Here is a 12,736-nt window from a genome sequence, read left to right as displayed (position 1 = left end):
CACATCTTCATACGCTGCCCCGTCACAGTTCAGGTTTGGGCAAACTCAACTTGGCCTCTAAACAAACATGAGAGCTTTTTAGGATATGAATATTGATCAGTGGATAAAGGTTATAATTGATCCTAGTGAAATTTTGAGAATACAAGGTGGGGAAGCAATGCAGTTTAGCCTTTTTGCAGCTGTTCTTTGTGACCAAATATGGATGAATAAAAATAAAGCAGTGTGGGGACTGGGGAAACCAATCAGTAGATTCAGTCAACCTCTTCAACCAAGTAAATAAGGTGTTTATACAACACAAACAAGCTTGGCAATTGAACCTTGAGAAAAAAGAGAATTCTTCTTCATGGAAGCCTCCTCCTCCTCCTCCTCCTCTAGGATGGATCAAGTATAACTTTGATTCAGCAGTGAAGCCTGATAAAGTGGTGTTAGCAGTGGTTTGTAGAGATAGCAATGGTTCTATAATAGCAGCTCAAGACTCAAGAAGAATGCCCAGGAGAGCCTATTTGGGCAGAATCAAAAGCTGCTCTACTAGTAGCCAGATTAGCTCGGTGAGAAAGTTTTGATAGAGTTGTGTTAGAAGGAGATGCCCAAGCTATCTGCAACGCTGCATTGGTCCATCAGTGCTATTCTAGAAGAGACTCGTGTTATTTTAAATTCTTTGTATGCTGGAATGCTTGTTTTATATTTAGAGACAAACTTTGTTTTATTTTTGGGACAGGTTTGGGACTCCACCCTTCTCTGTAGTTTCTGAGTTTGTAGAGGGAGGAGTTGGTTCAGTCCCATCCTTTCCTTGTGGTTTTGTTTGTTTTGTGTGTTTGTGTCTTTCCTTTCTCTGTTAATGCAATATCTTATTCAGCAAAAAAAAAAAAAAAAAAAAAAAAAATGAATGTAATGCCCTTTGGACTTAATATAGCTCCTCAAGTCTTTCAACGATCAATAAACAAAAGAAAAAATAAATTATGATTCATTTTCTTAACAAGGAAAATCTTTCATCCATTTATGAACTCTATCACCTAGGAAATAAAGGTTTTTTTTTTTTTTTCCCTGAAATTTGAAGATACCTATGGTCTATATTCTATATCTTCACTTTAATCTTCAGTTAAATCAGTTAAAAGATATATAAAATAAATAAATAATTCAGTTTTTTTTGTTGATGAAAATAAAAATAAAAAATTCAGTTAAAAAACCATTGTTTTGGAACTTCACTAACCCACTGCTCCACTCAAAGAAGACAAAGACGTTACTTTGAGACCAGCACTTGAAGAGCTATCTACATTATTTGCTTCTCTCTGTTTGAATAATTTTTCTCTCGTTGGACAGAATTATGAAAGGTTAAGTTTATGTGAGAGTCTTCATTTGTGGAAGAATGGGATCAAACAATCTAAACTGGGTTCCTTTTAGAATGGTAATAGCTAGGCATAGGCTTGCTAAAGAATCCGTTGTGTTTTCTTTGCATAGTACATAGAGTTTCAAAGGTTCGTGTGTATATTAAATGTACTTTTGGGCTTTGTAATAGCTAGGCATGGGCTTGTTAAAGAATCAATTTACACTCTTGTATGAGTTCAACACGAGTCTAAAATCAAGTTTTTTTTGTTTTGTTTTTGGATAGGCTAAAATTAAGTTCTTGAGAAAGAGAATAAGTGCATTAATATTATTGCAATGAAGTGGTGATGGATGTGAAACGAAACAGCTAAGTAAAGCTAAAAAAAATGTTTCTAAAAAAAGAAAAGAAAGTAAAGCTAAAAAATAAAATAAAAAAAAATAATTAGAATTTTATTTGCATATTGATTGTCCCAATCCAACAAATTTCTTGAATAACTAATCCCATAAATTTTATCTTGAAATTAATGTATTGATTTGGTCTTTTTTTTTTTTTTTAGAGGAGGTCTTCTAACAAAGAGACACTCAATTTGCTTACCCCAAACAATCCACCTTCACAGGGTACACCAATTTCATTCAAAAGAGATAGAAACTAGGTGGGAAGGCTCAACAAAGGATTCAAAAGAAACATGAACCTTCTACTATTTGATTCACTTTATTTAATCCAACAAAATCTCTCCAAATAAAATTCCTCTAACAAACATTGACATATGAACTTAGTGTATTACAGTATTATTTTTCTGCTAAGTATGGTAGGGGATTCAAATCTAAGTTCTCCCCATTGAAAAAAAAAATCAAATAATGTTATTGAGTTAGACTATTAACTTCTTTACTTTTCTTTTACCAAAGCTTCCAATATAATAAAACCTAATAATTAGTCATTGAAACCCCATTTCCCATCAACTCAGTTCTCTTCTCCATCCACAAAGAGATGTACCATAAATTGGACTCTCATTGTGGCATTCACACACTAGACTGAGCGAGAACACAATTTTAGGTTGTGGGCTATCAGATTTCAAGGGCATTTTTCATAAGAATAATATCTTTCACTCTAAATATATTCCAATGCATTGAGCTGTCCATGGTATGTACGTAGGACTTCTCAGTGTGGCTATTTTTTGAAAGTGAAGGCATTTTGAGATGTGATTGATAAAAGAAAATTGTGTTTCTAATTTTCTATAACCCAAAAACATAAATAATAACAAGTTATTGGTTCTCAAATTAATCAAAACAAAACTACCGACCCAAATCCAACCAATTGTATATTAGGTGTCCTGGACAAGCTAAGTGCCATAAACATGTTCAATCATAACACGTTATCCTAATCTTAGTTGTCCCAAATATGAAAGCATAAATTGTTGTATTAGGCTTTTATGTTAAACCTATCAAAACAAGTCTGAAAGCTTTGACTCCCTCACCATTCCTTTTTGGACTCTATTCAGTTAATTACAAAATACTTTAATTATAGTTTCTTTGAACATCTCACAATCAAGATCAAAGTAGAGAAGTTAGGGGGGGGGGGGGGGGTGGTGGGGAAAGAAAGGCAAAAGCCAAAAAGTCTTGTGTTTCTCTATGGTCCTATAGAAAGAGGTGTTGCGTTTACAATATTTTCACAACAAATCTTACGTTTTAACTTAAATTCATAACTGAAATTATTTTTTTACCCATCAATAACGACTAATAACAATCTGTCACTTAGAATTTATTACGAAAGAGTAGTAATAATATTGTGAAAATAGTATTTTTTGTAAAAAATAAAAAGAATCAAGAGTTTGAGATTCGAATCTCTCCATCCCACCTATAACAAAAACAAGTTTACCCGTTAATTTTGCCTTATTTTGGTTGACATTATTCCCTTTAATCGCTTTTGGGTTTTGGCATTGTAATTTTAGGTAAAGGAGGCAAATAAGGAAAAGTACCTAAAATTTGATATGACAAGCAATCATTACTCTCAAACAATGCACACATAAAATCTTAAACGATGTCATCACTGAAGACGATTGCTAAGCATATCCTATACCCTGATTCTCTTCCCAAAACCTTTCCATTTTATCCATAAATACAGCTATCCCTTGCACCAATATACACCATCTCATCTTTAAACTTCATTCCTAATTCCAAACCCCACAGAGACAAGAGGAAGAGAAAGAGACATGGAGTCCAAATATTCAATCTTGCTAAGCCTTTTGATGCTACAGTGTCTCTCACTCCTTTGTGTTTCACAGTCACAGGATTTCGATTTCTTTTACTTTGTCCAACAGGTGAGCCATTTTATTTTCTGTCATATCATTCTTTTTATGCATTGTCTTTACTAAATTAATATTGGGTAACTTAAAAATTTTCATTTCTTAATTTTCAAAATTTTTTTTTTAATTTTTTTATAGTGGCCTGGATCATATTGTGACACAAAGAAAAGTTGTTGCTACCCAAACACTGGCAAGCCTACTGCAGATTTTGGCATTCATGGTCTTTGGCCTAATTACGAGGATGGTTCTTACCCTTCAAATTGTGATCCTAACAATTCCTTCAATCAGGCTAAGGTACTTGAATTTTTATTTTCTCATATATCATAGTCTTTTGGCATCAAAATCATAGCAAATTTTGTTCTTAATGTTTTTGTGAATTGTTTCTATTGGATTAGAAGAAACAAGGTTCTAAGATGAACAGTCACAAGTATAACACAGTGTAATTTAACTATGAAATTCCATCAATTTCAACAAGACTAGCTACTTTTATTTTTATGTATGGAGCATGCATGACAGGATCAAAATAATATTTTTTTTCTTCATCAGAGCAAGAATCAGAACTTGGAGGGGCCAAAATAAAGTTGAGAATAAAATTAAGTTAAGACTTAAGATTGAGAGGTCCATAGAAGAAATAATTTTTTTTTTTTTTGGGGGGGGGGGGGGGGGGGGGGGTGGTGGGATTTTTAAATTTTCCAAAGTTACACTAATGTTGTATTTAGGTGGAGGAATTGATAGGCAATAGGCCAAAATGTAAATGTGATAATAGGTTATTTATGAATTTAATTAGCAATGGAAAATAAAAAGGTTATTAATTTATGGTTTTTTTTGCCAAAAAAAAAAGAAAGAAAGAAAAGAAAAGAAAAGAAAACCCATTACAAAGAAGCCAAACAAGGATTTCATGTGAAAAAATAGTTGCTTGTTTTATATACCTTTATCTTTTCATTAGCAAACAGAGTTTTAAAATATTGACTGCAGTCTCAGGCTCTCTGCAGTAAAAACTAAAAACATTTGGAATGAGTTGGCTTTGGTTCTATCGGTTTTTTAGTAAAAAACCAAGGAGGAACAGCATGCACCAATTAAGAACCTGATTAATAGCAACTTTATTAATTGGACAGGTTTTTGGAAATGACTAGGATTGTGATCCTCTAGAGTTCCTAGGGTACTCTACCATGTAGAGTTCTTTAATCTTAACCTTTTATTTATAATAAAAAGGTCTAAATTTTGCCATATCATTAATCCACTAACAAATCTATAAAAATAATGATTTTAAAAAATAACTACTCATAAATGATAATTATTACCTTAAATGTGAATAGTGGCTATGACATTGCAGCATTAAATGCAAAAGAATTTGCTTAGTGGCTATCACATTTCATAGCTGACATTTTTGAATAGTGGCTATCACATTTCATATCACATTGCATATATATATATATATATATATATATGCTGACTTTAAGATAATTAAATGTGAGCAGTTATTTTCTTTTGCAGTAATTATCTTAAAGTCAGCTATGAAATTTTTTTGCAGCATTAATTATTAGTTATTACCTTAAAGTCAGCATTAATTATCCATATATATATATATATATGCATAATAATCAATTTTCTAAATAAGTAAATTTCTTTTGCATTTAATGCTGCAATGTCATAGCCACTATTCACATTTAAGGTAATAACTATCATTTATGAGTAGTTATTTTTTAAAATCATTATTTTTGTAGATTTGTTAGTGGATTAATGATATGACAAAATCTAGACCTTTTATTATAAATGAAAGGTTAAGATTAAAAGAACTCTACATGGTAGAGTACCCAAATGACTAAACTATTAGCTGTATACCATTACTAGACCAACTAAAATAATGCCAACTCTCAAGGAGAAAACTGTCCCTTTACTTTTTATAAATTTTCCCATTTTATATATATTTTTCCCTTTTTTAGGTGAATATATATATATATATATATATTTTGGGAAATGCTAATGAGTGCCCTTAGGGCACTGGTTAATAATCCATTTAAAGAAAGTTTTTATGGAAATGAAAAATAAGTAATTAATATTTTGACAGCCTTTTCCATTTCCCATAAAAGTGGTATCAAAACTTTCTTAAAATAGATTATTAATGAGTCACTCGTTAGCATGAACCATATTTTTTTTTTGATACCATTTTCATGGAACTATAAAAAACTGTTAAACTAATGCCAACATTTCTAAAAATATTTTGATACAATTTCTAAATATATATATTTTTAACTAATGTCAAAATTCTAAAAATATTTTGATACCATTTCTAAAAAATATTTTTTAAACTAATGCCAGCATTCGTTGACTTCCCTCTATTATCATTATAGAGTATTATTTGGTAAAAAAAAAAAAACTTATTCAAATTCTATATTTATTACTTAGCTACTTTTTTTTTTTTTAATACAAGATAGAAATTCTACTTTAACCTAATCTAAGTGTATATGTATGTGAAACTTCCTCCTGGAGACTTGAACTCTAGCCCTTGTCCCCCTACACCCCATAAGCACTTATACTTGTGGAGTGACCATCGCGCCAAGGGTGCACGATGGTATTACTCAGCTACTTGAACCAAAGTCCATATGGATAATTTCCTTGAATGATGGGCGTGCTTATTGTGACGCCTTGAATGAGTTACCATAACATGTGTTTTTGTTTGAAAACGCAAAATAAAAGCTTTCACATCATTGTGCTAAAGTCTAAAAACTGCATTGGGCTAAAATACAAAAGGGTAGAAACTGTATAGTTTTTTAATGAGTAATGCTAGAAACACAAATTATTTTATAACATTTTTATAAATTACTGATGTGGCAAGTGATTACTGGTAAATAAAAAATTGTTGTTAGTGGTGGGCCTGATTAAAAACTAATAAAAAGTTGCACACAAAATAGTTTATAAAAATATTATAAAATAGTTTGTGATGGTAGCATTACTCTTTTAGTCTTTTTTAATTATGACAATTAATAGTACCTTAAAATGACAATTCTTGGGTCGAGTGTTTTGTGCACTGGACCTAATAAATTGCTGCCATGAATCCTTACATGTCACGACTCACTTGTTTATATCATATCGGGTCCAGCGTAGAGGATGCACCGAACCCAAACCTTGTCCATCTTAAAAACATTTGGATTTTAGGCTTCAATTATTATTATTATTATTTACGCGAAGGCTTCAAAATTTTTTTTTTTTTTAAGAGAAAGTTTCAACTTATGGCGTTCGTTTCCTATCATCAGACCAAGACACCAATCAGTTTTTAGTGTAGGCGGGGATTGAACCCCAAATCTCTTATACAACCATCAAAGACTTTACCAGTTGAACTAACTGGAATCCATGGAAGGCTTCAATTAAATTAGTTAAATATTGTTATAATTTTTTCTAGATTGAACTATGATTCTCAATCTTCCTGTTTATCATGGCTACAGATATCAGACCTCATAAGCAATATGCAAAAAAATTGGCCATCACTAGCTTGCCCTAGTAGCAACAGTATACAATTTTGGACACATGAGTGGGAGAAACATGGGACATGCTCAGAGTCTGTACTTAGCCAACATGGATACTTTGATACAGCTCTCAGTTTGAAAGGGAAGACAAACCTCCTCGAAGCTCTTACAAGTGCAGGTAAATTCAATTTTCAATACTTTAGTATTTTGTTTTTTACGTAACACTTAGTTTACAAGATTTTAGGTTTTGATTGCCTATAATGTCCTTAATAATTCAGGCTTTATGTGAAAATATACAGGAATAAATCCAGATGGGAACTCTTACAGCTTAGTAAACATAAAAAATGCTATAAAAGGTGCAATTGGCTATACTCCATGGATAGAGTGTAATGTGGATGAATCTGGAAACAGCCAACTTTACCAGATCTACCTCTGTGTGGATAGTTCTGGGTCAGACCTAATTGAATGTCCTGTGTTTCCCAAGGGAAAATGTGGTTCAGAGATTGAGTTCCCTTCCTTTTAAAAAATGGTAGTGATAACCATTATGATGTTTTAATTTTCATTTCTACCCTCTTATTATCAATTCAAAGTTATCATTGTTTTGATGACCAATATTGTACGTTCAAGTACTATAAGAATGTTACTAAATTCAAAAGGGGATGGTGTTTATTCATAAATTTTCAAAAGAAATATATATATATATATATATATATATATATTCTATAATTCTATAATTGAGGGGATTTGAACTCTCCATATATCTTATTTGGAAACAATAGGAAGTTCAACTAGTTGAACTACAAGATTATTTACTTGGTTGGCTTTTGGAAATACCACATTTTCTTATATTAGTGGACCAAAACGTTGACTAAATATGCTTTCAAAATTCCAACAAAACCAAACAATGTGACTTGAATAGTAAGATAGAGATTCATGGGTAAGGATTGGGTCCAATACATAGGAGCACTAGACTTGGTGGAATTTTGACAAGTGGCAAATATTTGACATGTGTCAGCAACTTAACAAGTCCAGTGCGTTTATCAAAAAAAAAAAATGTCCAGTGCTCCTATGCATTGGACCTAAGCTGGACTGAAAAATTAATTTGAACTCATGATACCAGTTTTAAGGTGGAAGAGATTACTAACAACCAAGGCACCGTTTATTATTAACTAGAAATTAAAAAATACAATACAATTAGGCTCACATGAATTCATATTTTTAAAATTATAATTAGCTTTGGGCTTTAAGTGATTGTCCAACAATATTGGTCTCCTTTATGGTGTCTTGTATCGGTAGTTCAAATCTTACCTTCCTTCTTCCTTGCTATCTACCTATTAATAAGAAAAACAAAAAGCATTATAATTAACTTTAACTCTCCATGATGTGTATCACTCATAACTTAATTATCATCTCAATAAATTGTGAAAAAATTTGTGAATTTTTTTATGTTTATGCATTACTCTTTGACTAAAAACAATGTTTATGGGAGGATTACTTATCAACGAATAAATAAATAAATAAATAACAATGTTTATGTAAGGATTACTTATTCAAAAACAAAAACATTGTGAAATTTGTTATTTTATGTGTGACTCTTTGAATAAAACAATGTTTATTAAAGGAATACTTATCCAAAAGAAAAAGAAAAACAGCCTATAGTTTCTAACTTTCAATGATGTTGTGGTCCTTGTGGATCTAATTTTTTATTTTCCTCCTTTCCTTGTTCTTTTCTGTACTTTTGGGCCACGCCAACGACCCAAACTCATTAGTTTATAGAGTTAACCATTGAGATAAAATCCTAGGATATGAGCTAGATGGAAGGGATTTAGGATATTCTATATCCTATGGTCAAAAACAACGACTGTTTTAATTTTTTAAAAAATAAAATATTCATATTTATTTATTATAAAGGTTAGTGATCAATGTCATTTTAATACTAGCTCTAAATAATAACTTATTTTATACCAAATTTTTTTTAAAAAGAGTTTCAATCTATGGCGTCCACTCCTAATGGTAGCTTTTTGTCATTAAACGAAGACACCGGTCAGTTTTTGGTATAAACGGAGATTGAACCCTAGATTTCTTATACAACCATTAGAGATTTTACCAATTAAGCTAACTGAAACCTACTTATTTTATACCACTTGGAAAACAAAAACAAGTTTACTGGTTAATTTTGCTTTATTTTAGTTGACATGATTCTCTTTAATGGCTTTTGGCACTGTAATTTTTGGGAAAGGAGGCAAATAAGGAAATAGTAGCCAAAATTTAATATGACAAGCATAAGGGTTAAGCCGACATATACCAATCATTACTACCGACTGTTACACACATAAACTCTTAAATGATGGCATAAATGAATATGATTGCTAAAGCCAAGCATATCCTATACCCTGATTCTCTACCGAAACCTTTCCATTTTCTCTATAAATACAGCTCTACCCAAAACCTTTCCATTTTCTTTTTAAATACAGCTATCCCTTAAACCATTATATACCATCTCATCTTTAATCATCATTACTAATTCCAAACCCCCTCAGAGACAAGAGGAAGAGAAAGAGACATGGAGTCCAAAAATTCAATCTTGCTAAGCCTTTTGATGCTACAATGTCTCTCACTCCTTTGTGTTTCACAATCACAGGATTTCGATTTCTTCTACTTTGTCCAACAGGTGAGCCAGTTTTTTTTTTTTTTTCCTCTATCATATCATTCTTTTGTCCATTGTTTTTTACTAAATTAATCTTGTGAAACTTCTTTTTTTTTTTTTTTTTTTTTTTTTTCATTTCTTAATCTTCAATTATTTCTATAGTGGCCTGGATCATACTGTGACACAAAGCAAAGTTGTTGCTACCCAAACACTGGGAAGCCTTCTGCAAATTTTGGCATTCATGGGCTTTGGCCTAATTACAAGGATGGTTCTTACCCTTCAAATTGTGATCCTAACAATTCCTTTAATCAGGCTAAGGTACTTGAAATCCTCCTTTTTTTTTTTTTTTTTTTCATATATCGTTGTCTTTTGGCATCAAAATCATAGCAAATTTTGTTCTTAATGTTTTTGTGAATCGTTTCTATTGTATTAGAAGAAACAAGGTTCTGAGATGACCAGTCACAAGTATAACACAGTGTGATTTAGCTATGAAATTCCATCAATTTCTACGAGTCTAGCCACGTAATTAACAGCAACTTTATTAATTGGACCTTTTTTTTGGAAATGACTAGACTATTAGGCATTAGCTGTATACTATTACTATAGAGATCTCCTATTTTCCTTCTTTTTTTTTTTTTTTATTTTTTTTTTTATTGAATGCATATCTAAAACATTTTTGGTTATCTCCTTCCTTAATTCCTTAATTCATGGCAAGAGAAATGGCATCCTGTACTTATTATTATGGGTCCCGTCAATGGATGTTCAACCATTTTATAGAAGTTTTGATATTATTTTCATGAAAACTATAAAAAGCAGTTAAAAAATTAAATTTTTTTTTCCTATTAAAAGTTTCTAAAAATATTTTCTAGACTAATACTGGCATCCGTTAACTTTTCTTTATTATTTTACATCATTTTTGCACAAAGGCTATGTTTGTTTCGAGTGTAAATTTAATTAGAAAAATATTTTACACCCTGATATATGTTTGGTTGCACATGTAAACTAAAGTTAAACTGAAAATAATAAAATTTGACTGTAAAATAAGCCCTTTGACTCGTAAAATGGTTTATGCTTCTCATTTACTTTCAAATCATTTTCCAACTCACACACCTAGAGAGAGAGAGAGAGAGAGAGAGAGAGAGCTTGAACCTAGGACAATCTCATTGTCGCTGCTGGCTTATAATCACCACCTGAAACTCGTCATCACCGCCATCTAGATTGGAGCCTTGTCGTCTCGTTCTCGTCACTGCTACCTTGTAGCTCATCTTTTCCACCTCTCTTGATCTCATCGTCACTACCCTCTAAATTGACCCACCCATGACTGATCTCGTCGTCACCTCCAAAGATCGGCGTCACTGCCTCTAGATCGACTCCCCTTGACCTGATCTCTATCTCTTTCTCGATCTACCTCTCTCTTTCCCTCAATCTCTCACACTTTCTTCCTCCCTCTCTCAGTTTGGCCAAGTTTGAGAGTTTAATGAATGGTTTTATTTTGATTTTTGTTTCTTTAAAAGTTTATATATTGAAATTTTCTATTATAAAATTTGTTTGGAAGCTGAAAAAATGTGAGAAACTAGTAGAAAGTTTTCATTTTTAGAAAGTTACCAAACACCAAAAAATATTTTCTAATACAATTTTCAAAATGTAACCAAATACTAGAAAATATTTTCTTTTCTCAAAAATATTTTCACTTGAAAATATTTTACATTCGAAAAATAATTTACATATTGCCAAACACAGCAGTGTAAAACATTTTCTAAAGATATCACTTTTAAGTAGAAAGTGCATTGGGCTAAAAAAAAAAAAAAGTAGAAACTGCATAGTTTTCAATCATGACAATTAAGTGTAGTGTCTTGAAAGGACGTCTCTTGAGTCGAGTGTTTTTTGCACTGGACCAGATATGTTGCTGCCACGAGTCCAGTTTATGTCACGACTCATCTGTCCATATCATATTAGGTTCAGTACTAAGGACAAAATGAACCCAAACCTTTCCCATCTTAAAAACATTTGGAGTTTTGGCTTCAATTATTATTATTTTATGGGATGGCTTCAATTAAATTAGTTAATACTGCTATCATTTATTTACATTTTTCTAGAATGAACTATGATTTTCAGTCAACCTGTTTATCATGGCTATAGATATCAGACCTCATAAGCAATATGCAAAAAAATTGGCCATCACTAGCTTGCCCCAGTAGCAACAGTATACAATTTTGGACACACGAGTGGGAGAAACATGGGACATGCTCAGAGTCTGTACTTAACCAACATGGATACTTTGATACAGCTCTCAGTTTGAAAGGGAAGACAAACCTCCTTAAAGCTCTTAAAAGTGCAGGTAAATTCAATTTTCAATACTGTAGTGTTTTGTTTTCTAAGGAACACTTAGTTTACTGGATTTTAGGTTTTGATTGCCTATAATGTCCTCAATATAATAATTCATGCATTATGTGAAAATAAATACAGGAATAAATCCAGATGGGAGCTCTTACAGCTTACAGAACATAAAAAATGCAATAAAAGGTGCAATTGGATATACTCCATGGATAGAGTGCAATGTGGATGCATCTGGAAATAGCCAGCTTTACCAGATTTACCTCTGTGTGGATACTTCTGGGTCAAGCCTAATCGAATGCCCTGTGTTTCCTAAGGGAAAATGTGGTTCAGAGATTGAGTTCCCTTCCTTTTAAAAAATGGTGGTGATAACCATTTTATGATATCATTTCTACCCTCTTATCATCAATTCAAAGTCATCATTGTTTTGATGACCAATACTGTACGTTCAACTAATATAAGAATGTTAATTAATTCAAAAGGGGGTGGTGTTTCTTCATAAATTTTCAACTGCAAGGATTTTTTTTTTTTTTTTTTATAACTCTATAATTGGGAGGGATTTGACCCTCACTATATCTTATTTGGAAACACCAGGAAGTTCAACTTGCCAACTAGTTAAGATACAAGGCTCTTGGCTCAATAACAAAATATGAAATGTGAATATA

General features: G+C 31.8%; 2 protein-coding genes across 2 annotated transcripts; both read left to right on the top strand.

Annotated features, from left to right (window-relative positions):
- The first annotated feature begins 3,382 nt into the window (after positions 1 to 3,382).
- LOC126697163 (extracellular ribonuclease LE-like) lies at positions 3,383 to 7,767 on the top strand. Its single transcript, XM_050394050.1, has 4 exons — positions 3,383 to 3,641; positions 3,765 to 3,920; positions 7,070 to 7,268; positions 7,390 to 7,767. The coding sequence occupies exons 1-4, from the start codon at positions 3,534 to 3,536 to the stop codon at positions 7,611 to 7,613; spliced, it is 687 nt and encodes a 228-aa protein (XP_050250007.1). The 5' UTR covers positions 3,383 to 3,533; the 3' UTR covers positions 7,614 to 7,767.
- A 1,721-nt stretch (positions 7,768 to 9,488) lies between these two features.
- LOC126697162 (extracellular ribonuclease LE-like) lies at positions 9,489 to 12,574 on the top strand. The gene is made up of 4 exons (XM_050394049.1): positions 9,489 to 9,761; positions 9,900 to 10,055; positions 11,877 to 12,075; positions 12,204 to 12,574. The coding sequence occupies exons 1-4, from the start codon at positions 9,654 to 9,656 to the stop codon at positions 12,425 to 12,427; spliced, it is 687 nt and encodes a 228-aa protein (XP_050250006.1). The 5' UTR covers positions 9,489 to 9,653; the 3' UTR covers positions 12,428 to 12,574.
- The last annotated feature ends 162 nt before the right edge of the window (positions 12,575 to 12,736 follow it).

The sequence above is a fragment of the Quercus robur genome, chromosome 8 (assembly GCF_932294415.1).
Source record: "Quercus robur chromosome 8, dhQueRobu3.1, whole genome shotgun sequence".
Classification (NCBI taxonomy): domain Eukaryota; kingdom Viridiplantae; phylum Streptophyta; class Magnoliopsida; order Fagales; family Fagaceae; genus Quercus; species Quercus robur.
Note: the sequence above shows the minus strand (reverse complement) of the source record. Positions and strands in the feature narration are given on the sequence as shown.